This window comes from Thunnus thynnus, chromosome 10, assembly GCF_963924715.1.
Source record: "Thunnus thynnus chromosome 10, fThuThy2.1, whole genome shotgun sequence".
NCBI lineage: Eukaryota > Metazoa > Chordata > Actinopteri > Scombriformes > Scombridae > Thunnus > Thunnus thynnus.
Genome location: NC_089526.1, coordinates 4,103,718 through 4,130,610, shown reverse-complemented (window position 1 = coordinate 4,130,610; position 26,893 = coordinate 4,103,718). Strand labels below are relative to the sequence as shown.

The 26,893-nt window shown below is 39.8% G+C and overlaps 1 protein-coding gene across 1 annotated transcript in view; it reads left to right on the top strand.

The window, feature by feature from the left end:
- Positions 1 to 26,893, top strand: part of bbs9 (Bardet-Biedl syndrome 9) — a 196,700-nt gene that overhangs the window by 5,467 nt on the left and 164,340 nt on the right. The window contains exons 4-13 of the mRNA XM_067600493.1: positions 1,979 to 2,043; positions 2,233 to 2,346; positions 7,759 to 7,933; positions 13,598 to 13,682; positions 14,756 to 14,939; positions 21,279 to 21,408; positions 24,408 to 24,589; positions 25,451 to 25,527; positions 25,614 to 25,667; positions 25,809 to 25,911. Of these exons, the coding sequence (XP_067456594.1) occupies positions 1,979 to 2,043; positions 2,233 to 2,346; positions 7,759 to 7,933; positions 13,598 to 13,682; positions 14,756 to 14,939; positions 21,279 to 21,408; positions 24,408 to 24,589; positions 25,451 to 25,527; positions 25,614 to 25,667; positions 25,809 to 25,911 (1,169 nt within the window). The remainder of the gene's footprint in view (positions 1 to 1,978; positions 2,044 to 2,232; positions 2,347 to 7,758; positions 7,934 to 13,597; positions 13,683 to 14,755; positions 14,940 to 21,278; positions 21,409 to 24,407; positions 24,590 to 25,450; positions 25,528 to 25,613; positions 25,668 to 25,808; positions 25,912 to 26,893) is intronic.

Below are 26,893 nucleotides of genomic sequence, written 5' to 3'. Positions count from 1 at the left end.
AGGTGGTGAATGTTTGCAAACTCTAAATACATACTGCTGTACTCTAACTGACATTACTACCACTACATGTCAACTACGTCACTCTTCTCTACTACATTTAAGCCTGTCATGGAAAACAGTTTGAATAGTTTTATTACAAAAGCGAAACAAGACGTAAACGCCTTGTAACTCACCAGGTGACATTTTCGTTGTTTTACTTGGGGTCCCATTAGAGCAACTTTCCATGTGTTATTTTTCTATTATTGGTATTTTTGGCTACAGTGGCCGTCATTCAGAACTATTTCCATAGCTTCGCTTTAGGGACACATTTCATGAAATTAGAGCTGCAACAATTAGTCGACATTTGAAGGCGTCACCTTGGGCTTTGGGAAACCACGACTGATGTTTTTCACCATTTTCTGTCATTTTATGGACTAAAACAACTAATCGATTAATTGAGAAAATATTTGGCAGATTAATCGATAATGAAAATAATTGTTAGTTGCAGCCCTACATGAAATATTCTTGCAGTCTTTAAGGAAAGATAAGGGGAGGGATAGACAAATGTTCTTTTACCTGAAGAAGTGGTCAGTAGGTTGTAATGTCCATGTAGAATTAAAGAAGAACTGAGAATGATAGAGCAGGATTTGGTTTATTTAGGATTATTGTTACCCAGCACCTGCAAAAACGTATGGATGCGCATGTACCCACTCATGATTATAGACAAAAGTTTAGCCATAGCTCTGACATTCTGATGTCTGTTGTTTCAGACATCAAGATCCTTAATGTACTGTAATTTCCTTTAACTGCTTTGCTTAATCTGATGAATTACACATTGATTGGAACCACTAACCCTGACAGTGGTATATTTAAATTAATCTTTTTGTGTAAATTTGCCTGTCCATGGCTTCAACAGTATGCAATGCAATTAGAATGTCTGCACCACGTCTGAAACCCTTTACACTTAGTCTTTGTTGTGCGAACAGTGTGTTCAGTTCTCCAACCCAGTCTGACTTTGAAATATACAGTAAGTTAGACATAATCTAGACAGGGAGTTGAACCTCTAAGCCTGGCAGTAGTGCTGCTTTGCTTCAGCCATCGATCTAAACACAAAACCTCCCATCGCCGTTCAGCGGGTGTACAGGAACGTGCCGGAAAGTGAGGTTTCTGGGAAAAGCTCCGGAGGTTTGCCTCAGAGACTTCCCACATCATCACACTTGGAAGCAGCATCCAACTAAATCAGTCTGTTTGGAAGATGTCGTGTTTAGTTACCTGCGGTTTCCACCACAGCATTCTTCAGAGACCGGTGGGCATTTTGGAAACTGGCCTTGACAGGGAAGCACGTTGTAAATATTGTTAGGGCAGACCGAGGTGGGCAGATGGTGAAAGGTTTTGTTTCAGCACCGACTAGCGTGGTTTTCCAAGAAAGAAAGAAAACTTGTGGGATCCAGTTTTCTCTTTCCTTGTTGTTTTTTCTCTCGGCAAACATTACAAGAGTGGTTGAAAGTTAGTAAAACAGCATCTGTTCTGGGTCCAAAGAGTGGACAGATTCCTTCTCAGTGGGTTTGTGGTAAATAAGTGAAAATCTAGGATGAGCATCACTGAGACCATCCTTCTAAACCTCAACCATAACCAATGTAAAAAATCCAACGGCTGTCAACCACAATAGGAGGAAGCACTGGCCTAGCTGAAGTGTCTCCCAGTAAGAAATGTAATCTTCACCACCTCCAGGGCTGCAGCTCTGTAGCCTGTTGTTAAAAGCTGTTGATCCATCTTACAGATAGTCGATTTGGTTCTTAACTTCTCTTCAAAACTCTGTAACTTCTGTGTGGATGTACAGAAAATGTAATTTCGAAATTGGGGCTATGTAAGACTTAGAGTAAGCATCTTCCAGTACTGCTGGTTATCCTATTATTGATCATAAGTTTTACTGTTGTCGAGGATTCTGTAGCTGTATGACGATTGTCGTGTAACACAGAATCTTTTGTTCTCTTTTCAGGTGTTCGGAGCTTCTTCACCTGGCTGTTCTTCACCCCAGGAAGCTTTCAGTCTACTCTGTTTCAGGTAAGAACACATACATACTGTACATGTGAGCAGCTAAATGTTTTGTTTTTTTCTCTTTTGTTCTCTGTATATACTTCCACTTTTAATGAGCTTGCTTGTACTGTTTGTCTTCATCATTCATGTTTAGTGAGAACAACTTTCACCTTCAAAAACATCATGTAGGACTTGTCGTGTGTGTGTGTTTTTCAGGCACTGCAGGGAACGTGGAGCACGGTGATCAGTACCAGCTGAAGTTGGTTTATGAACACAATCTGCAGAGAACAGCCTGCAACATGACCTACGGCACCTTCGGAGGAGTCACAGGTACGACTGACATTTTAAATGCTTTTAATTTGGCTGCGTGTTACAGCTGATATGAAGAATTATGCTAGCTGTCTGACTCTTTTTTTTTGGTAACTTGTTAGTTTAATCACTGATCTACATTACATCTACTCATTGATACTTGATACATTGGACTTGATCAGCTTATCAGAAAAAGCATCATCCACGTACAAGTCAAAACTACAGACCAGTGTAGTATTAAAACGTATCTTCAGTCTTCATTTACACAAACAACAAACATCCTGGAGTCACGCAGGAATGTTTATGCATAATTACATCACATATAACTTGTAACGTCTCTGACAGCAGTGTCATACAGTCACACACACACATGCAGGTTTCTGAAGGGCATTTTATGTTCACCAGGAACAGTAGCTGGAAGGAGTTTCTTCTACTATTTATAATATTTTACCAGCTGTGTGTGTCCCTGCCTTTGCACATCTGTCTTTGTGAGGACCAATTAGAGTTTTAAACTTTGGGGAGTAAGGACATTTTTGCAGAGAACAGTTTGGTCTGACCTCATTTTGGGCTAAATCTTCAAAAGGCTGTTTGGGGTTTTAGGGTTAGGGGTTATAGTTAGGTTTAGGGACAGGTAAGGGTTAGGCTGTTAGTTGTGATGGTTAGAGATAGAGGCTAGGAAATGCTGTGAATGTCCTCGCAAGTGTAGAAGTACAAATGTGTGTGTGTGTGTACGGGTGAACATCTGTGCATGTGTCTTGGCGAAAGTGGTAATTGGCAGAACTGGACAAATACATAAAACTATAAAAGTCTCTGAGAGGAGCAAAGGATGGAAAGACAGAGAGGGAGAAACAGAGGTCACATTGCTGCTGCTCTTTCTGTAGTCAATTGAGCTTTTGGAAAAACCAAGTAGGGGAAAGCCCTCAACTACCCAGCATCCAAGAAACACACACACACACACACACACACATATACGGGGAACCCCCTTTTAATGCAGAGAAAATGGCAATCCTAAATAAAGACTGTATTGTCAAGCTGTGTGTGTTGGACCCTTCATTCACTCCCTGTTTATATAGTGATGTGTGTGTGTGTTATTGATAGAAAGAATATTGTGGGCTCTTTACAACCAACCATCCACATACTGGATGCACGTGTGTAGTGTGTACTATGAATATCAATGTGTGTATTGTTTGAAGAAATGCATGCACTCATATAGAAACACATATAAGTACCCTCTCCTCTCTCATTGATGGCATCCTCCTCTCCTGCAGTTCCCCCGTTTTCACCACTAGATGGCACTATAAGCCCTGGAATCACTAAGCTCCAAGCCTTGCAGTACCGTCTAATTACCAAAATTGAATGAATGGGGACCCTGTATTGCCTCTTGTAGGGAAATTCCCTTTTTTTATTCGCCTCTCAACAGGGAGGTCAGAGTTCAGTTACAGAACAAGCACCTCTGGATCTCCTAGAGATTTTTTTTTATCTTGCATAAGGACACTTCAGCAAGATGGGGGCAGTTTTTAACTACCTCCTCAGCTTGAATAGCAGCTTGGCTGAAGGAAAACCACGTCACAACAGTTCAAACACTTTTTTCCCCACTTTAAAAAAAAAATCTCAAATATTAAGTTTTAATTGTCTTTAATAAATCAATAAACCTTGTTGCTCTAGATAACCAAAAAAAAAAGTAGGCATGAGGATAAAATCATAGTAAAGAGCAAAATGAAAGCTGTAATTTACAGATAACTTGTACAATGTAAAGGGACATATCGTCTAGACCTTTCAAAAACAAATTCTCACTTTACATTCTAAATATATTTTATCACTTTACCAATTTTTCTCATTCATTTAAACAAGTTACACACACTGCTGTTGCTGTTCTGCAGACCCTCCTAATGATTTAAGTCAGGCAAAAGTCACTCTGAGGCTTAATACAAAGTGATGTGCATGTTCTATAAATTGTGAACAGTTCAATAAAAGTAATTTTCCCTTTTCAGACTATATCATTTAGATCATTCAAGAGGCTTCAGGAGGTAAAACTATGTAGTCTTGTTACTGTATAAAAGCAAACAGAGAAAAATAATGTAGGTTTTTTCTATCACTGTAATAATCTGCCAATCTCTCAGGTTATGTACACCTTTTTTCTAGATTTTAACCTTTTATTTTTAAATGTATGATACTATTTTGGGGCGTTTTTTTTGCCCTTTTTTAGATACAGTAGAGACAAACAGGAGATCATGCAATAACATGATTACATAGTCGTGTTAACCACCCTTATCTCTAATATGAATATTGTAGTGTTGAAATCTTTGGCTACATGTGTTTTATTATATACCTCATTTTGAAATGTTTTTATCCAGATTCTTGCTTGTTTACTGCTGCAGAGGTTTAGATTCTGGTCCTGAATTACAGAAAAACATCACTCGTTCCTTCATAGTCAAAGCTGTTGCAGATACAGACTATTTTTAAGGTCAGATGAGTTGTTTGGGATAATCTGGGAGCGTTTGAGTGTGTGAATCCGCACGCCGACGGAGCTTTCGTCACCATTTCGTAGAGTTTACACAAAAACAAGCCGATCTCACGGCTGATCAGCTGGAAAGCAATCTCACAGACATTACACACACACTCACGCACGCACAAACATTTTTAACGATGTGCAGACAAATGCAAAAGTGCACGTCCATGTACAAACAAATCACACTCACATAGAGGAGGGTGATTTCTGTGGTGGTTTACTGAGTACAGAGTGATGGTCACAGTTCTGAGGCCAGACCAGCCGAATGTCTGAATGTGTAATTTTGTGTGTGTGTGTGTGTGTGTGTGTGCGTACATGTGTGTGTTTCTTCAGTAGAGTGTGACAGCGCTCCGCTCTGCAATGGTCAAAGTGTGTGTTTGGATTTGGAAAGCCTTGAGTGTGTGTGTGTGTGTGTGTGTGTGTGTGTGTGTGTGTGTGTGGGACTGTATTTGCAACGTCTGCTGTTACACGTGAATATGTGTGCGTGCGTGTGTGTGTGTGTGTGTGTGTGTGTGTGTGGGTAGGTCTATAATAGCAGCCATTTAGCGGTGCTGTAGGCGCTGTAATAGCAGCTCTGTACTAATACTGCTCTAATAGCTGGGCTGCCTTTGGGTTTGGGTCACATTCAGGCCACACACACACACACACACACACACACACACACACACACACACACACACACACAGCATGGACTGACCTTGTCGAACTTTGGTCAGACACATATAGATATACATGCACACACATAATCGCACATGCACAGACACACATTTATATATATATATATATATACACACACATGCACAAAATAAATTGGCACACACACATTCACATGTACTTTCTCACACACACACACACACACACACATGAGGCTCTGCCCACTGCAGTGTGCGGCCAGCCTCTGTGCTTTGTTGGCTGCTCCGTGCTCGCTTGTTCAACATGTCTTATTAATGACACTAATACAGGCCTGTTTCCTCTCCTGTGTCTGAGCAGCGGCGCTCTCATACCGGCCTCTTTCGACACGTTATACCTGGGCGTGGGCGTGTGAAATTACACGTGCACGCTCGTTATTACGGCACAGCCTCCATCCTCCAACCTCCTTTTTTTTCAGTACGTAGCACTTTTCCTATTATTGATGATACAGCGCCGTGTCGGGGCCGTCTGGGTGTGTGTTGTTTTTGACCCTCGCTTTGCTCTTCGGGGGTGGGAAACGATCACGGCGCGACCCGACAAATCTGTTAAGTGTTTGTCTGGGCGGGTGGTTTCGCTCCTCCAGCTGTTTTTGGAGTCCTGATCTGTCCGTAGTGTGTTTTTGTTTTACGCCACAAGCCCCTGCGGCCAATTCTGATCTGCTACTCATAACTGATATGCCTCGCTATGTTTTTGATGTAACACAGATTTTAAATACACACTAACACTATTTTATGGGGACTTTTCATTTCCTGATAATTTCCCAGTGTTTTTTTTTTTTTTTTTTTGAACAATTCCTGCAAAGAAATGTGGTATAATTACAGGGAAAATAATGACAAAACCAGGATAAGAATCAGTAAGTAGAATTATCATAATGGTAATTACAATAATGCTAACAAACACACTCATGAGCAGTTTCTGTGTTTCAAATAGGTTTTCTGCTCTTTATCAAACACACACACACACACACATACACACACAGATATAAATACCCACTCATGCATGAATATAAATCCAGCCATATGTAGATACACTCAGATGCTGTTGGCTCTTTATCAATCATTGTGTTACACACACACACACTTGCACTCACAGGGTGTGTCTGCGGTGTGTGTGTGTGTGTGTGAGAGAGACCTTCACTGTGTTAACGGCCACCCTGAACTCCGCTCATCACTCCGATACACACATACAAAACATACACGTGTTTACACAGAATAGGTGTGTAGGAGTGTGCGGCTTTTCTGTCTAAATCCTCGGTGATAGATGGTGTGTGTGTATGTATGTGTGTGTGTGTGTGTGTGTTGCGCTGTAGGTGGCTGTCTCTCTGACCTCTAGTTGATGGCAGTGTGAGTTTTAATAGCGCGTTGAGGCCTAATTATAGTTCTCTGGTCACACAGTCCCACTGCTTTATAGCTTGAGTGTGTTAGCGTGTGTGTGTGTGTTAGGGAAAGGGCCTGCTGCGGGATGTACTAAGCCCTAACAAACACACATTCTTGTACACATTCATACCCAGAGCCAGGTGTATGTATGTGTATGTGTGTGTGTGTGTGTGGAGGTGTTAATGGAGATATCAGATTCAGCCAGAGGGAGAAACTCACCTCGTAGCAGCAGCAGCAGCAGCAGCAACAACAACACACACCACCACATCAGTGCTGAAATGAAACAGGAGCCACGGATGTCGTTCGGGATCGCCGGTGTTTGTGTTTAAATAGCGAAAAAGTTGAAACAGCGGAGTCAGAGTTAGTATTTATAAAGCAGAGTATGTAACTCGAAAAATATGATGCCTCTTTCCTAGCCAACAGTGATTCTGCTTATACACATCTGAACTGTTTGTCCAAATAAAATTTTCTCTGCAAAAAAACAGACTTTATTAATCCCAGATGGTTCTGCTTGTCTCGCATACATTGTGATGGTAATTTAACATGTTGGTCTAATTGTTTGAATAAACACCTGAGTCGTTTTACAGATAAGGATTTTTTTTAAACGTTTTTATAAGATTTTCATGTGTCCAATTGCGTTTGAACCCTTGGACACTATGTGTTAAAAGCTTCCTTCTATACTGATACTCAATTTAAAGCTGAGACTTAGCACTTTAATGCATTATTTTATATCATATTGAATGCCGAAGCACAAACAAATGTGTCCACACTGTATCATATCTCTGCCTGTGTGATATCAGTTTTTATGGGCTTAAGAGCTCACTTCATCTGCTCTGTCATCTCTTCTCTCTTCATCAGGTCACCACTCGCTGTGCATCCAGTCTATGGACGGGATGCTGATGTTCTTCGAGCAGGACAGCTACTCCTTCGGCAGGTTCCTCCCTGGTTTCCTGCTGCCGGGTCCGCTGATCTACAACCCCAGAACAGACAGCTTCCTCACCGTGTCCTCCGCACGCCAGCTGGAGAGCTACAAGTAGGTTTAAACGGCCATACAGCAGTGTCAGAAGAGGTTTACATATTATAAAATGACACATTACATTATTTTAGGGACATTTCAGAACAATCAGAACTAATCAGCCTCATCGTTCTAACATCGTACCAATCTGTTCTTTAAAGAATTGCTTTATTTTTGTTTGTTCTGTGCTAATAAAACTTTAAAATCCTTGAAGTAGACCTTCATCCAGACATTCTTTTATAATTAACAACCTTCTCCACCCCACAGTTCTCGCAAACCAGAAGCAAACGCCAGAAAACACTGTGATTTTATTCCAAAAATAAGAAAATATTGACATACTTTTGATAAAGCACCACTGAAAGGAAAGGGAGGTTATCATTGAATAGCTTTTAAAGCTATGAGTCATCAAAACATTTGCTCACAGAATGACCATCGGTCTATTTTAGACATTGATTAATGTGGGTCAACAACATGAATACACATCACTCCACGAGCGCTATGTCTGCTGACTGTAGCAGATACGAAGTTATTTGAGGTTATCTGGTGTCATCCGCTGTCTCCAGTATCAGCTGCGGATGGTTAGTAGGCAGCGCTGACTAAACCTTTACCATCTTTAAAGACATCTGCTCTCACTCTCACTGTGGAGCTCGCTGGATGGACCGAAACAGACACACACACACACACACACACACAGTTTGATTGGAAAGTACCCTCACTTTAATGTAAGCACATGCACACTTCCCCATTTCCCTCTGGCCGAGGCATGGAGAGCTTTTAGAAGTCTCACAGACTGTTGTGTGGGTGTACTGTGTAGTTTTTTTTTTTCTCTCCCAGCTGTTTGTTATCTGGATGCCCCCCACCAGTATCAAGAGATTCTCCAGACTAGATGGTCACCATGGAAACACTGACCTCATTACTCTCCCTGGACACACACACACACACACACACACACAGTCTCTCTGGTGAATTACATAGAGCAGACACAGATTGCTACAACACTGGATTACAAAGAGCAACAGGTTTATTTCCATTACAGTGTTGAGTGTATACACCTCAGACTAACATAATGGCTGCGGTTCAGATGAATTTGTTCAATATTTGTTTCTTACCGCACCTTTATGTTCGCTTTGTACTGTAAATACGACGTTTGAGGTAGTTTGTCTGGTAAGTGTTGACATGCTCAGTTTGAAAAAAAGCATAAAAAAATATATCTAAGATGTTTATGTGACCTAATAGATGTAAACATTCAGTAGAAATGAGACAGCAGCTCATTCTTGCAAGAAGTTCGTCCCTTTTTCCTTCTGGCTTGAGTCGATTAATCAACAGCAATATAAATTATTAATCATTCTGAAGTAATTCAAAAAAGCAAACACTTGCTGATTTCATTTTCTTCATTGTTAGAATTTGCTGTGTGAGTGAGAGTGAGAAAGAGGACAGTTATAGCAAATTGATGATTGACATCTATTGATCTCTTTGTTTGCTTGTTTTTATTTTATAGTCTGAACAATTATAGATTTATTGGGAAAAAAGAACATCAAAGGTATTAGCTGTAGGTTGACCTAATGGATTGAGTTGTGATAATTAATTCACTTGCTTTTAGAGCTGAAATGATAAGTGGATAAATCGATAAGTCGATCAACAGAAAATTAGTCAGCAGCTATTTTGATAATTGATTAAAAGTTTCAGTCAAGCAAAAATTCCAAACACTCCTTTTTCCCAGTTTCTTAATTGTGGAAATTTGCTGCTTTTCTTTGTCTTATGTGACAGAAATATCTTGAATATCTCATAGTTTTGGACAAACTAAGCAGCTGTAGAGGAGCGACTGACTGTGGCTCACGAGGAAGAGCAGGTCGTCCACTAATCAGAACATCGGCGGTTCGATACCCGACTCCTCCAATCTGCATGTCAAAGCGTCCTCAGGCAAGATACTGAATCCCAAATTGCTTGCGTGGTAGCCCCTGCCATCAGCGTATGAATGTGTGTGAATGAGTGCTTTGGATGTGTACGGCGAAAGTTTTTCTGGAGCTGAGATCGATTGTCACATGACCCGCAGTTCTGACTGTGTCCACTAGGGTCATATTCGCCACAGCGCTGTTTATTGGAGCTTGATTACTGCTGGATTGTGCAAAAATCCCTCCATATTTTACCTTCTCCCTGGGTCAGTTAAGCCCAAATTATAGAAAAACATCCTCACTCACCTCTTGCGGTATCTAGCCGTGCAGATTCACATCCTAAGAAAAATCTTGCGGAGGGAAACTTTTATACAACCGGGGCACTGATGTGTTATGTCTCAGTGACTGTTAAATATATTCCATATCAGATGACGGGGGTCAGGACTTCACCGACTGTTATACATTTAATATCAGATGACTGGTCAAACTGTTCTGCTTCCTCTCAGTTTATTTAGCCTGTTGGACCTTCTCCTGCCCTGATGAATGAGAGCTTGATTTGGTTGCTGCGTGTATGTTGGCGTTTAGTTTGTGTTTATCTATGACACAGAGAGAGAGAGAGAGAGCATATGCATGTACTGTGTGTTTGTATAATTTGTGTGTGTGTATCCGTGTGTGCACACAGTGTGTATGTATATGCTTGTATGATGTATATGTTGAAGGTAAATGAGTGTGTTTGTTTGTGGAGGGTTTTTTTTTCAGAGGGATCCTCTTTCATATAAATGAGAACACTGTTTCCTCAACCTCAGTGTCCTAAACTCTGCATGATGACTGATACCGCCTACACACACACACACACACACACACACATACTCCTACACACACTCCTACACACACTCCTACGTACGCACAGTAAGGCCTTACCGAAACTGTATCTACGTAGAGAGCACACCATGTTCACCACAAACACTTTTGAATGGCAAACAAAAAATAATCAGTAGTGTGTGTGTGTGTAGGAGTGTGTGTGTGTGTGTCGTTCTCCCTCCTCATATTTTAGTCATGCAGGTGAATAATCAGATTTTTGTGGTTTTTCCATTCTTGTACACACAGACATTATGTGATTTTTACCCTCTTTCATAACCGTTAAATCAACATCCAACCAGCTATTGATGGATGGAACTGAACACACACACACACACACACACACACACACACACGCATGCATATACAGTTTTAATTCATTCATGCTACCTCATATCCCATTAGTAAAACATCTATTTGAAGGGTGGAATAGAAAAATCAGAGTGAAAGAATAGTTATTTCACGGTGTTATTTTAGTATTATTAGACTGAATTTAATCCAGTCACTCATGCAGCAGTCAGCCTGTCGATCCATCGAGTGTTACTTTAAACGCTTAAAACCCATGACATGTTTAATATATTTTTTAGTCCGTTTTCTTCTCCAGGAAATGGTCACGGTATGATGAAAAAAAGTTTCTTTACTGGCAGTCATCCATAAAGCAGCTCGTTAGTCTGCTCGACGTTTCTTCTAGAAGCTCAGTGGGTACGGCTCCGATACGGATGAGTTCAGAACTATAAATCTTGTGTTGTATTGCGAAAATCAAAGTTTAGAACAGTTCATTTGCTGTTTTACAACTTCTTTATACACAGTGTTACGAGGAATTAGCATCACTTTTAGGGACATGAATGATAATCAGCTTTATCCACATATAAAACTGAAATGTTCTTCCAACTTCACTGGCTCCCAGTTGAGGACAGTGGTCTTCATATTCAGTTAGACATGTTTTTTAGGGTATTCTCAAGTCCTTCTAGCTTAAAGTCAAAGATAAATTAATGGCTTCTAGACAGAGTACCTTAATAGAACGATGACATCTTATGTTTTTTGTGTGTTTATGTTGTTAGTCTTTGTTACCATTGTATCTTGAGTACATCCTAAAACATTTTATCAATTATTTGCTCTTAGGATTTAATTATCTATGTTTAATGCTTATATTGTAATATTTCTTCATGTCAGAAAATGAATTTATGTCTCCATATTGTTAAATGGTTGATGGACTGTGAAAACATCAAGGACAACGATGGAAATGTACAAAATCTGATTCTATTCTAGTTCTGTTTTAAAATATATTAGATTATTATATTATTTTTAGCAAATAATGTTTACCATTTCCACCATTTTAGTTTAGCGTGTTAGCATGCTAACATTTGCTAATTAGCAGTAAATACAAACTTCAGCTGAGGCTGATGGGAATGTCATTAGTTTTGCAGGTATTTGGTCCTACACCAAAGTATCGGGCCTGATGACTTGATGATGGAGCTAGATGAAAAGTCAGGGGATCAACAAAGTTGTTATAATTCATTCTGAGGGGAACAGGATCAACTGTACCAAGTTTCATGGCAACCCATCCATTGGTTGTTGAGATGTTTCTGTCCGAACCAAAGTGGTGGACAGACCAACCAACAACATTTATTTAGCAGTTTGATTGATATCAATGCATATATTGTTAGTACAAAACACTAAAGTACATTGATTTCTTGTATACTAACTACAGAAATAGTATACTATGACAATTGGTATATAATACATTATGTGTGTATATGTAGGGTGTCAGTTGGTCTAATTAGCTTTCTCACATCACCGAGGTTTTGTGTTAACTACTAAACAAAAAATAGAAAAAGGAGAAATCTGTGTCTTCCTGATGTTAAGGTGGCTGGTATGAATCTATAGCGATGCACGCAACTTGGCATCCATATTGGATAACGGCTCTTACAGTTTAAGCTATTTCAGACCTGCCAGCATTGATTCACAGCAGGGTTGTGGTCCAAATATGCAATATTGAGTGAGAAAACTGTGAGTGGATAAATCAGCAGTTATTTAGTGTTTGGTCTGCAGTTGGGAGTCCGGCTGGGTTGGGTTGGAGCTCTCTGTTCATCCAGGTGTTTGAGGAGGACAGATTCCCGCCAGGCTGCTGTGACTGCCAACTTCTTACTGGAAAACTCCTGATGCTGAAGATGCCAAAATCAACTGACCACAGATCAGTCTGACCACTTTATCCTCAATCTGTTGCCAACAGCTCACTGATTAAAACTGATAGACCGCAGTTCCGGGGAACAGCGGGTCAGCGGTGTGTTGACTGACCTGACAGAAGCTGTAAAGGAGATGGAGAATATAAGACGCGCTGTGGATTTTTGTTAATGACGGATATGTTCAACAGACGGAATTTCCCTCAGGAAAATGACTGGCATTGTTTTGGTTTTGAGCCGGTGGTTAAAGAAGCACATTTGTAACTAAAGAGTCTCTAATTTGAGTTTTAAGACTAGCTGGGGAAGTCTGATGAGAGCACTTTAATTAGCTCCCTGCACAGTGAAATGTGTCCTTGAGCAAGGCATTTCACTGCCAGCTCCTCCACCATCCTACCCCGCCACATTAAAGCAGAAGGGCACAGAGAACAGAAGTAGTTCTTTGTTTCTTTGTTCACTTGTAACTTTAACTGACCTGAAAACAGGCAAAACACATGAAATCCAATGTAAATAAAGATGCAAAATTGTCACTCAAAGGGAAAAAAAACTGAAAAATCCATCCTGAGAGATTATTTTAGGGAAAATATGACTCATAAATATGCTTATAGATTTGTTTTCAAAGTTAGCTGAGAAAATGATTTACAACATACATTTATGAAACAATGGCCGACAACCGGCTCCACACTGACAGTAGTTTGAATGTGATCCAGTTTGTTTGTATAAGCAGCTCTTTGTCTCTCTCTAACACTCAGGTATGAGACTCTGGCCGTGGCTACAGAAGCAGAGAGTCGACAGGATCCCGACCTGCCCCTCAAGTCCGGAGGCAAGAGGCTAATGGTGAGTCCCAAACACCCAAACACCTGCCAGCGGTAAACAGATACTTAAATCTGATAATGTGCGCACGATAAGGTTCTGCAGCTGGTTCCTGGCAAACATTTTGGGGAAAGTTACACTGGCAGTTTCCTCTTTGTGACCAGGAACGATCCTTATCAACGCTGGCATGAACGAATCAGGTGTGTTAGAGGTTGTTAATATGTTCTAAACCAATCATAAGAGTTCTTATTTGTTCAGAGTCGGAGAGCTGAAATTTCCCTATTATCTGTCTAGAATGTCAAACCATTCATACATGATTTCTTGCGTTGTAGCTGGAAGTTGATCTGGTGATTAATACTGGTGGAAGTTAACAGAGCAGTGTGATTCATGTGTGGCCAAGATGTAATAAATAAATGAATAAATAAATATATAAAATAACAATACAGATAAAACAATTGATAAGTAAGCAAAGTGCAACTGCACATAATTTAATGTGTATCACATAAAAAATAACGTGAATAAAATTGCTGAAATAGCTGCAAAGTTATACAAAAGATTAGTAGCAACACTGCAGAATAAAGACTTTTAAAGAAATGTGAGTACAAATGAAAGGCACCAACACATACGCCATTTACCCATAACCATAAATCATATTGATGTTTACAATAAGTCTGAATTTTTAATGCTGGATAATGTATTGAATTTCAATCACGAAAAATGTCTACACACACACACACTTTTAGCACTCCTGCCATTCCAACAGAAGTTCAGTAGGATCATCATCTAGTATAAAACTTTGGAGCAAACAAATGTCTGAATTTTTCACAGCAACACAAGAGTCAAAAATGCCAATTAACACAGATTACATGTCTTTATTCATAGAGCTTCAATGCAGCTGTTGAGACTCATGCCTTCATAAAATACCAAACAAGAGAGGTGGATTTCAGTGACTATATACACATTTTGTGAAGGGTGTACAGACTGTACATGTGTAGTAGTATATGTCATGCTTGTTCTTTTGTGCTATAACTGTGTGTGTGTGTGTGTGTGTGTGTGTGTGTGTGTGTGTGTGTGTGTGTGTGTGTATCCTCCTTCAGCCTGACTGGACGTTGGTCCTCGGAGAACAGGCCCTCGACCTCTCTGTTCCCTCCTTCTCCCACTCCTCCTCCTCTATCTTTGTCCTGGGCGAGAGGAACCTTTACTGTGTCCGTGACAACGGCATGATCCGCTTCATGAAGAAACTGGAGTTCAACCCGAGCTGCTTCCTGCCCTACTCCTCAGGTAAACCAGGTCTCTGAACCTTTAGCACAAGGGCTTAAGAGGTTAAGTATCCCAAAATAAACCTATAAACTATAAAGAGATATTTCACGTCTCCAGTCCTCATGTTCCTCCTGTCCTACAAGCTTTTTGTTCAGCTCTACTCCTGCACACCTGATCCAGTTAAGGACTTAATACTGATTGGCTGAGTAGTAGAAACAGATCTTCCTGGAGAAGGCTAGCATCCAAGTGTGTAGACCTTAATTGGATCAGGTGTGTAAGAATAAAGATTGAACAGAAACTGAGGACACAGAGAAACTGGAAGGGATGGGGAAATATTGGTTAAATAGTTTTAAAAAGGAAATAAAATGCTCATCCTGTTTCTCTGGACATATAGTATCATGCAGCAGAAACAGTGTTTTGAGAAGAAAGTACATAGTTCAAGTTTTAGCTTCACTAGTATCTGAGAGCAAAAGTTCAAAAGTTCACATGGCTTGTTAAATCCTTCTCAACTTGTTAGGGCTCACACCTTTCAGCTCTTAGCATTTTGCAGCTAATCAGGAATCACCAGAATTTTGAAATTGAGAATAAAAATAGACAAGAAACCCTTTTTGTTGAAGGATTTGGACACATAGCGTTGCCTCACAGAAAACTGAGCACAGCCAGTGTGGGGACGGTTTCAAATTTAGCCAATGCAGCGCTGGTAAAACTCAAATATGTTCAACCTGGAGTAAAGTACAGGGCAATACCACAAAACTCACCATGCATCAGTGCACCTGCCACAACCAAACATTTGAAAATAAGTGAATAAAACGCACAAAAACAAAACATTCTGTGCAGTGGCCCGATGCCACATGGCTGGCTGAGCAGGAAGCTGCTTTTGGCAGAACGTGATGGAATAACTGGAGTAACTCTGCTGCATGCATTAAAACAAAACTGACCAGACTATAAAATACATTGTAGTACATAAACATGTGCTGCAAGATGAATGGATAACATAATAAATGTAGATATACACATATGTAGTTTGATGTATAAGACAGATGATATAGTGCTAATGTCCTGTGAATACAGTATATGATGATTTTTTTTAGGTTTTCAAAGTTCAAATCATTTATGATTTAGGCTAAAAACCTTCCAAAACAATTGATCTAAAAATGTATTTTCATTTTTTAGTCTATAAAATAACTGAAAATAATGAAAAATGCTCTTTTTAATTCCTTAGAGCCCAAAGTGAGAAGTCTCCAGATGTCTTGTTTTGTCAAATCAACAGTCCAAAATCCAAAGATATTACATTCCTTTATGTTTAAATCTTAATGTTTGAGAAGCTGCAACCAGAAAATATTTGGCATTTCCTTAAAAATTGACAATACAATTTCTGTTGATCAACTAATTGATTAATCGTCTAACTGTTGCAGCTCTAACTGTCATAAAGATAAAAACAAGGCTGTTTTTCTTATTTCATAAAAAGTAACATTTTGCAGATACACCATTATAACCTATTACATTACAGTATCAATACATGGTTTATATCACTTACTGAAAAGCCCAAAATGTTGGAAAAAGTTAATGCTCAAACTGCAGCAAAGACAAAACAAAAAGCTTTCTCAGTAACTTAAGCATTCTTTCATTTGTTTGAGATATTTCACTGAAATTGTTGGTTAGAAATCATTTAAAAAACACTTTTATGCACACAATAGTTTTGGAGGATACATCATAGCAATAATTTTGTCATAATGAATACACAGCACAAGCTTTTCTGTATATAATCCAACAGGTATGTGTGGTACAGCACAGTACAGCTATAAACCTGTAATGGGTTCCAGACTTGTACACCTCTGCCTGTCTTCACCTCTGATAGGAATAGAGAAGGAGTGAGAGACAGAGAGAGATGATGTGTAACGCGATGATGGTGCAGCTGTCTAGTAACTTGGTTATCTCCTGTTGAAAAGGCAAGAAACACCGGCTACTGCTTCCCAGTAGGCATATCTCCCTGACGTAGGTTGTGTAGACTGAAGCATCATAAATTAACACACCAGCAGTAAACATGAAAGTGTGCAGGAGTTTAAAGTTTTATTCTCCTTTTTAAAACTGCATCCCTCTTTCTTAATGTCCACTTTGTTTACTTTAGCACACGCAGACATTTACGGCAGAAAAGTAGTGCTTCGTATGCAGAGCATGGATGTATAATAAGAGCTGGATAGGGCGCCGCCGCCGCTCAGCCTTGCAGCCAATTTTTCCCAGTGGCCACTCGCGGTATTGCAGTGAAAAATTCCCCCGCAGCCCATAAAGGATTTTCCCCATAGACCACCATTGTAAAACAACATCAACCTTCCTCAAGCGGGAAGCGAGCGGGAACTCGTGGGCGGATCCAGCGGGGGAAACACTATTGCGCATATTCAGTGGGCCGCACAACGCAGAAGCAAACCTTTTTTGCCATTTTTTGTCCGGCATCCAGCTCTTATAATGATGTGGAGGGACAAAATGAAATTATGATGAAAGCTTTATCTTTGTTTGTTTTATGATACTAATGTAACGATGTTAGAAATATTATATAAAAGGAGTAAATTTGTATTACCTCTCTTTCATGGTTAGTGACTGGAACCTGTTTCTTATCGCCACAAGCAACACTAATTATCCAGATATGGTTTGGACCTCCAAGACTGGTGCTTAAATACAGTAGAATAAAAGTTCTGTGTGTGTTACCTTTTGAGCACGGAGCCATAAACAACCGTTTTTATAGGCGTTCTTCACAGCAACTAAATGTTTTTCTGTCTGGTTCAGTTTAACCACCGTTGTACAGCAGAACCATTTTTTGTCGAGATTATTACACTTGAACTAAAATATACTAGAGAGCCGGCAGATGGAAAGAGAAAATTAAAAAGGATGTGAAGAAAAAGTTAAAAAATATAGAGCGGAGGAAGGATCCAGAAGGGAGGATTGATGGAGGAACTGTAAGAACGGCCAAGTGTTCTCTACTGATGTCTGCTTTCAATTTTAGAATTAAAATGTCTCAGCTTTCAAAGTGCCCTCCACTATCTGTTCCAGACATTATTTAGATTATTTAAATTACTCTTGGATATCTGCTGTAATTTCAATACATGATGTGCCAGCGCAACAAAAGCAGCTTTTATTGGGACATGATTCCTGTCAACAGTCAAAACCGCATAAAAATTCCCACATGGCTAGAAGAGTGCAACTCCCTGGACCCAGACTACAACTGCAATCTTCTGTGTGTCCGTGTTTGGTCTCTAGTTTATTGTTAACAGACTGACATATTGTGACACTGTGACTGTCAGAAGTGCCACCCACCGTAAAGTAAAGGGTTCCTTCAGTTCAATGCCAAATAACCATTTAGTGTATTTTTCTCCAGAAACCTTAAAGTTAAGAGAAGAGGAGGAGAGACAACAGTGATCTCCTGAGTGTTTCCTAACGCTTTTCCCCTTTCTGGCTTTCAGCCTCACAGCTGCCTCTGCTGGACCACAGCCCTCACTCTCTCTCTCTCTCTCTCTCTCTCTCTCTCTCTCTCTGTCTACCTCCCTTTGTCCGTCTATTTCTTTCTTTTCTCATATAACTTTATTGGCATGGCTGCTCAACAGAAACACGCTAACCAAAGTTCAGCTCCTTCATCCCAACCACAACAGGACACAAAGTTACTCCATTTGAAATAAGAGCATATGATTCCCGCTCCTGAGAACATGACAGACGGGTGACAAATTAAAGGAAAAACCCGAATAAATGAATTGAAAAACATAATGAACAGAGGTGCTTCCATACGGGGGCATTAAGGGTCACCGAGTATGAAAATGATATTGATGGCCTATTCACAGTCACCAGATCTTAAACACATAAGGGAGATTTTGGACTTTGAATTATCTAATGGAGCTCTAGAGACTTGTACACAGTTTATAATTATCAATAATAGTGTAAAATTATAACCAAAATGGGATGAGACAGCATGTAGAAGAGAAACATTGTGAGAGATGTGACGCAGAAAAATGCAGCAAAGACGGTTTTCATCATGTTCAAGGTAGTTACAGCAAAAATAGCCGATAATATAAAGTTATATAATTATTATTCAGCCATTTTTCGCCAATACATATTGTGTTTCCTCAAGTCCTGGTACCGGTCCATGGTTTTGGGATCGTGAGCCACTCTCACATAGACCTCACATAGTTTTCTCCTTCAAGGAACAATAAAAGATTTGTGGAAAGACATATCAGGAAGAGGAGAGATGGAAGGACAGTGATGATGAAAAGGCAGAAAGGAGTGTGAAACTAGGCAGACGGTCAAAAAGGAATTTAAGAGAGGATGGAGAGATATAAAGGTAGAAAATATAAAAGAAGAGGAAGAGCAGAAAGGTGAGAGGACAGTAGAGAGGAAAGTTGAAAGGAAAAAGAGGAGAAGTAAAAGTCGGGAGAGATGAGGAAAAAGGCAAAGAAGTTAAAAGAAAGTAGATGAGGAGATGAGAGCAGAGAGACTGAAGAGTAACAGGAAATGATTGTAAGAAAAGAGGCCAGATACTTTTTTTTTGAAGGCTGATTGGACCTTTATAATTAGCTTGTAATTATAATGCTGATGCTGTGATAGAAGGTGTGTATTTGCTTTCATGTAACACACACTCTGTCATTTTGACCCCCGCTGCGCCGTACCACCCTGCTGACCGCTGTTACTATATATTATACCTTGTGTATTCAACTGCGTGTGAGTGAGGCGTGTTTGTTTTGCGTGTGGCCACATCACCTCAGATCTCTCCTGGTGGTAACTTCACCATTGGTGGGATCAACTGGACATTTGTATGTGTGTGTGTGTGTGTGAAAACATAAGTAGTAAAGCATAACTAGTATTTATATTTAATTTTTCTAGCCATGAGTCACAGGGAGAAAGTGAGTATATGTAACTTTATACAGGTGTCTTAAAATGAAAGATCTAAATGACAGAATTCTATATACAAACCACATGTGAGATGTGAAGAGATGAATTTTTTTCTTAACAGGGAGAGAGAGAGAGAGAGAGTACATGTTGCATTCATCTTCGAGGGAAAAGCCACCCACTGCAGGAATGCTATTTCTGTTCTTCATGTTTTAGTTTGTCAATATTCACCAAAAACTGAAAAAAGGGGACAAAATCCTCAAGTTCTGTGCTGCTATGAAAGATGAATCATCACTCCAGAATAAAAATGTATATTGTTGTTCTGCTAAGGGTTAGGGGAGCAGATTTTTGGGTGTCAGAACTTGACACAGAAATCCATTTTTGTGATCGACTATTTATTATTTTATGACTTTTAAATGAAACTGAACACACGTCAGTGGAATAATTCCTTTTGGTCTACTTAAGTACATGGTCATACCAATGGTTCATTCTTTCCAATACATACTGTGCACATCTGCAAAAGCTTGCACAAACCTCATGCAAGGGAATAATATAACAAATCAATAAATACAAGCAACGCTGAATATAACATGCAGTATACAAATATACATACATATGCATGCATACATGCTAAATGCAGGTGAAAAGAAAAGGGGGTGGAGGGGTTAATAAATCATTTTATTATCTGTGTCTGAGCATGATTTTGCATCCCGGTTGCATCACATATTCCATGATTATTTATTCAGGGTGTTATTTTAGGAAAGAGTATTAACTGAATTGTTCTGGTGCACACAAACACAGTCCACTTCTTGTATCCTGTATTCACCGAGGTCAAGCTTTCTTTTGCAAGAGGGGCCCTGAAAACAAATTTTAAAACTGAGGGAAAGGGCCAGGCAGATAGAGGAGGTGAAGCTTTGGCAGGCTTTAATTCTTGATTTTTTTTTTTTTTTTTTTGGGAAAATACAACAATGCTTGGCTCACTTTGTCTCAGTTAGTCCTGTCATCCTTTCAGCTCTCTCAATCTCGAGTCAAATTCTCGGGAGGAGTCGGGGAATTTCAGGGAAATTTAGCAATGAGGCAATGGTAGAATAATGAAGCGTAATTATTATTTCACATATTCATTGTGACAGGTGTTTCACAGTCTTTACTGAGCTTGAATCCAGACTGACAAGTGACATTAAACAACTGGAAAGGAAGAAGGTCATGAAAACTTTTCTGCTTTATTTATAAAAGGTCATAGAAATGCCTTTGAACTCGTCTCCTTCCACAGTCGTCCTGTGATCTTAGTAACGTGAGCCTGACCCTTGACTTGTACCGTTGAAGTCATTGTAAGTCACTCTCCAACTTAACTAAATATATAAAATGTAATTAGGAAAATTAATTTAACAAGAGGACGGATTTCATGTTCATAAACATAACGGGCTGACGTGAGCGGGCTCTGTTCTTCTCTCTAACAAGATGTTGTTTTTTTTTTTTTTTGTTCTTTTATAGTGATCGATGGCACGACCAACCTGTTGCTAGGTAACCATACCAACATGCTGCTGGTTTACCAGGATGTGACTCTGAAGTGGGCGGCCCAGCTCCCCTTTGTGCCGGTGGCCGTCCGCGTCGCCAACTTTCCGTGAGTATAAACCTCTGCAAAACACCTGATGTCACCGTTTTCACCGTAGCAACAAAAAAAAAAGGTTTAACAATGAAGGAGGAAACATTAAGAAAAGACTCATCACTGCTACATCAAGGTAGGACATGATAAACATGTCTATTAGACCGGCATGTACAGTATAAACAGGTAAATAAATGCACACTGCAGGTATGTCGTCGTGTTTATCAGCATGTGAAATCCAGTGTGTGACTTCTGACAGGAAATTACCCCGGCAATGTCTTCCAGCTGGTCCAATCAGAGCAGAGCAGGGAGGGGCCAGCTGTAGCCAATCATTGTCTTTTTTTTTTCTCCCCCCCACCAAAAAACGACTCCAATCAAACCGCAATTTGATACAATTACAACGCAAAAAACACAAACAAGGGTGAAAAATGATGTGGTTTTTCTGTGAGTGTGTGTGTGTGTTTGATCATGGAGATAGTGTGTGTGTGTGTGTGTGTGTGTGTGTGTCTGGGGTAGCCTGTTTGGTTTAGTTTGAGGCTGTGTTGTTTTAAAGCACTCGATAGTCATCGTTTTGTTCGGTGTGTGTGTGTGTGTTGACGGGACGCCGAGTGTGGGAGAGGAACACACACACAAATGCACACAAAACAAACACACACACCATCACTCCAGCAGCAGCAGCAGCACTTCAGGAGTCTTTGCTTTGTTGTTTTTGGAAGCAGTGTTGATTTTTTATTTCTTTTAGCTCTGCCAGCCCATAATAAAATGATCCGTCTCTCTTTAGATTCCTCAACTGTCATTTTCCCGCATCTCACATTTCACACTGTCACTGTCTCACCTCAAAAAACTAACAATCATTTTCTTGATTAGTCGATCGCTTTGTCTTTAAAATATCAGAAAATAGTGAAAAATGATCATTTATATGATTTCTTAGAGCTCAAATGTCTTGTTTTGTCTGATAAACTGTCCAATATTCAAAGATATTCAATTTACAATCATGTATATCACAGAAAAACTTAAAATCCTCACATTTAAGAAGCTTCAACCAGCAAAATTTTAGCATTTTTGCTTAAAAAAAAAATTACAAGAGACTAAAACAATGTGATCATAGCTAACACATAGTCCACTCACATCCAGTCAGGTTACTGCAGCAGGTCTCAGGTCCAACAGTACCGTAATATATCTGGACTCAGGTCTTTGATACTAATCGATTGATTGATTTTATTTGACAGTTTCATTTTAAAAAACACCAGCTCTGCCATGGCATTACGTAACCGAGTGTAGACCAAGTCCACGGACGCTGTTGTTCTTGAATGTTACAACAAAGCAAAACTAGACTAGAAAACAAACCTCCGCCAGTGACAGAAAGTCATGTGATACATTTAACAAGTTTTTTCCATGCTGCTTATTTCCAACATAAAACTCATCATTTGCTCCTTGATGCAACCTTCCTCCAAATCTCACTGGAATCTGTAGCATCACCTCTTTGGTGAAGATGATAATAATTATTGTTTTATTCACATTCAGATTGTCTTATTTAAGCTCTTAGCTGCCCTACTTGTGCTGCTCTGGTGGTACAGCTGTTATATACTGTAGTATTTAGTGTTAACGGTTGTGTTATTTCTGTATCTACCAGCAGCTGCTGTGTGTTTCCTCTCTTGTCTATTTGTCCGTTCATATTTATGATCAACAGTGTTTCTCTCACAAATGGTGGGAACTCATTTTCTGTGAGAGGAACTTTGTGTGTGTGTGTGTGTGTGAGAGAGCTTTTGTTTTTATGCATGTGTGTGTTTTTCTGTTGCAGTTGGCAATATGTCTGTATGCATGTGAGTTTATCTCTGTGTGTGTGTGTGTGTGTGTGTGTGTGTGTGTGTGTGTGTGTGTGTGTGTGTGTGTGTGTGTGTGTGTGTGTGTGTGTGTGAGAGAGAGGGTTTCCGCAGCAGTTAAAGTGAAAGTTTTATGCCCCCTCAGACGCCCTCCTGTGCAGGTGTGGAGCCGGCTGCTGCTCTCGACCTGAACCTCCTGTGTGTGTGTGTGTGTGTGTGTGTGTGTGTGTGTGTGTGTGTGTGTGTGTGTTACCGCCTCACTGCACTGGAACTACAACACATCTGCAACCAGTTAACACACACACACAGTCTCACACACACAAACACTCTGTTAAAATACATTATTGCATCACTCAGCATTTCCTCGTACTCTGCTTCTTTCCATCTCGTTCCATATCACAAACCATTACTAAACTCTAACATTCTCTATAAAGCAAAAGCAACTACTGCTGCAAAACTTTTTATCAACTTCAGACAAATTTTAAGTTCTTCCTGAGGAGCAAAGGACATACTAGATAACATTTCTTGACACAGATTTCCTGAAAGAAATGATTTCACAGCAAGGATAATACAGTAACATATTTCTGGGTTTTTGGGGGGAAACAAGAGACTGATGTGCAAATTATTCTCCTAGTTCTTGTTCTACATTCATACTCAGGTTTTATTCTCTTCTCCTCTCCTCTCTTGCTTCTTCTCCTCTTACCTCCTCTCCTCACCTCTCCTCTCCTCTCTTCTCTTGCTTCCTCTCCTCTCCTCTCTTCTCGTCTCCTCTCTTCTTGTCTCCTCTCCTCTCTTCTCCTCTCTTGCTTCTTCTCCTCTTACCTCCTCTCCTCTCCTCTTTTCTCTCCTCTCCTCTCTTCTCGTCTCGTCTCCTCTCCTCTTCTCTCCTCTTTCCTCTCCTCTCCTCTTTCCTCTCTTCTCCTCTCCTCTTTCCTCTCTTCTCCTCTCCCCTCCTCTCCTCTCCTCTCCTCTCCTCTCCTCTCCTCTCCTCTCCTCTCCTCTCCTCTCCTCTCTTCTCCTCTCCTCTCCTCTCCTCTCCTCTCTCTCCTCTCCTCTCCTCTCCTCTCCTCTCCTCTCCTCTCCTCTCTTCTCGTCTCGTCTCCTCTCCTCTCCTCTCTTGCTTCCTCTCCTCTCCTCTCCTCTCCTCTCTTCTCATCTCGTCTCCTCTCCTCTCCTCTCCTCTCCTCCTCTCAGGGAGTTGAAGGGAGTGGTGGTCAGTCTGAGTTCAGACGGTCACCTCCTGTGCTCGTACATGGGTACGGATCCCTCCTTCTTCTCCACGCCGAAGGTGGATGCCAGAGAGGCAGACTATGAGCAGGTGGACGCTGAGATGAAGAAGCTGCAGAGATTCATCAGAGAAGCCACCAGGACTCAGGGTAGGCGACTAATAGAAACTACAACAACTGAACATATCACTAGAACTATAAAGCACTGGAGCTATGAGACACAACTACTCTAACATCTCAACAAAGCCCGACTGTGATGGAAGCTGGTTGTGTTTTCACCTGGTTGACAAAAGGTCATACAGAAAGTTTTTAACTAATTGTGTTTTGTCAATGAAAAACATTTATTTTTTGTCTTTAAAATGTCTAAAAGAAATTACAAGTCACCAGAATCCAAAAGGATTTCCTAAGATTGTTACTTACTGTTGTCATTTCAAATGAACTAAATAATCATTATAATGGCTGTAACCAGCAAACATATGGTAGTTTTTTACTGCTTAAACAATTAATTAGAAATAAAAATTGTTCTTGATTGTTTTTTTTTCTGTTGATTGTACAGCTGCAACTGATTTTATTATTGTCATATGATTATTGTCATTATTGATTCATTTCCCAGAGCCCAAGATAACATCATCAAACATCAACAGATGTTCAGTTTATAATGATATGAAATAGAGAAAAGCAGAAAATCCTGAACATCTGAAAAGAGGATTTTTGGTGTTTTTTTTTTTTTTTGCTTTACACGATTAATTATTAAAATCGTTGCTGAATATTTATCTTTTGATCAACTAATCAACTATTTGCCTCAGCTCTATTTGATTGACTGTTTTCTAAAGTGTGACATCATTTTTGAAAACAATCCATTTCATTAAAAAAAGATCAAATCATTTGTTATGCAGATGTGACAAGTTACATGTCATCTTAAGTTTGATGTTTTGAGAATCTAATCACCTGCATTTGTAAAAAAAATATTGATGAACATCAGCGATACGGATGATGTTTTCATCATTTCAGACATCCTGCCTCAAACTGAGACTGAGGAGGACCTGACTGTCACGGCCGTTGTGTCTCCCGGCATGGACAGCTCATCGGTACACACGCATAAACACACACACACACACATATTTCCATGTGCACAAACACACATAAATACTCATTTATTTTTTCTCTTTTACAGCAAGCTCTGATCCAAGATATCAACGGTCTGTCCATCCCGTCAGTAACCGTACAGGTGAGCTCTTCTGTTCTTATCAAGTCATGTCGTCTTTCTTTCTTCGTCTTATTTCTTTACATATTTCCTCCTCCTTTGTATTTGTGTCTCTCACACATATTTACCTATTTTTTCTCACTTTCATCATCTTCCTCCCTCCAGGTGAAGGTGAAGGCCAGCTGCGTCGTTCAGTCCTCTAAGCTGACCATCGGCGTTCAGCCTCCTCTTGCTGTTACTCAGGACCAGTTTGTCCTCGAACCCATGGGTCAGTCTATAGCCGCTTTTCTTTGTGTGTGTGTGTGTGTGTGTGTGTTTGTGTGTGTATTTCTTTTGACTTCTCCTCCTTATTGTATCTATAAGGGAGTGAAATATGCTTCAGTTCATTTACATTCCATCGTGCAGGTTTTAGGATATTGTGTCCATCCCTTCTACTGTAAATCTTTTATAGTCAAGCAGTAAATACTTAGTTTTCCCTCTTAACTTTTCGCTTAATAACATACAGTACGTCTTTTAATTTGAGAAATATCCCAAGAGTTGTGAGCAAAGTGGAAAATATACAAAGTTTGCAACAGTCTGTAGTGTATGCCATATTCTGAACTTGCTCTAGTGAGTCTATAAAACCATTTAAAGGGAAAATTCAGGATACTGGACCAATTTAAAAAAACCTGTTCTTCATATTAGTCACTTAGACACAAAAATATGTGAAAATAGGGTTGAAAAATCCTAAAGTTTCCCTTTAACTATTTTAATTGATTTACATTCTCACACAAACACAGAATAGAATTACTTCATTTTTATCCAAATTACCAAAAAACTCTAGTGGTCTTTGCATGCAGATAGTTTTGCTAATATCTGAAGAAGTTATTTCAAACTTTTAATATTAAGCTTCAAGGAAAATGAGGCAGCAAAAACCACGTATTTAATTAAAAGTGATCGTTTAAGCCTTCATCTGTTAACTTCATTGATAAGGAGAGAGCAGAAGCGTCACAGCGTACGGTTGCTCTGCGATCTCTAATCACAGCAGCATGTCACGGCGTCGGGGAGGAAAAAGAAAAGCTTTTGAGTTTTGACATGTGGGGAAAAGACGAGGCAGAGAGTACAGACAGTCAGACGGGGACGTGTGAGGAAAAGCTCACTGCTGCTGCTGCTGATCAAACACTTAAAAGCCCTTAAACTAACTCAAGTGTACTTTAAGTTAATGCAGCATTAAGGGCTTTTTTTTTAAAAAAAGAAAAACCTTGAAATGT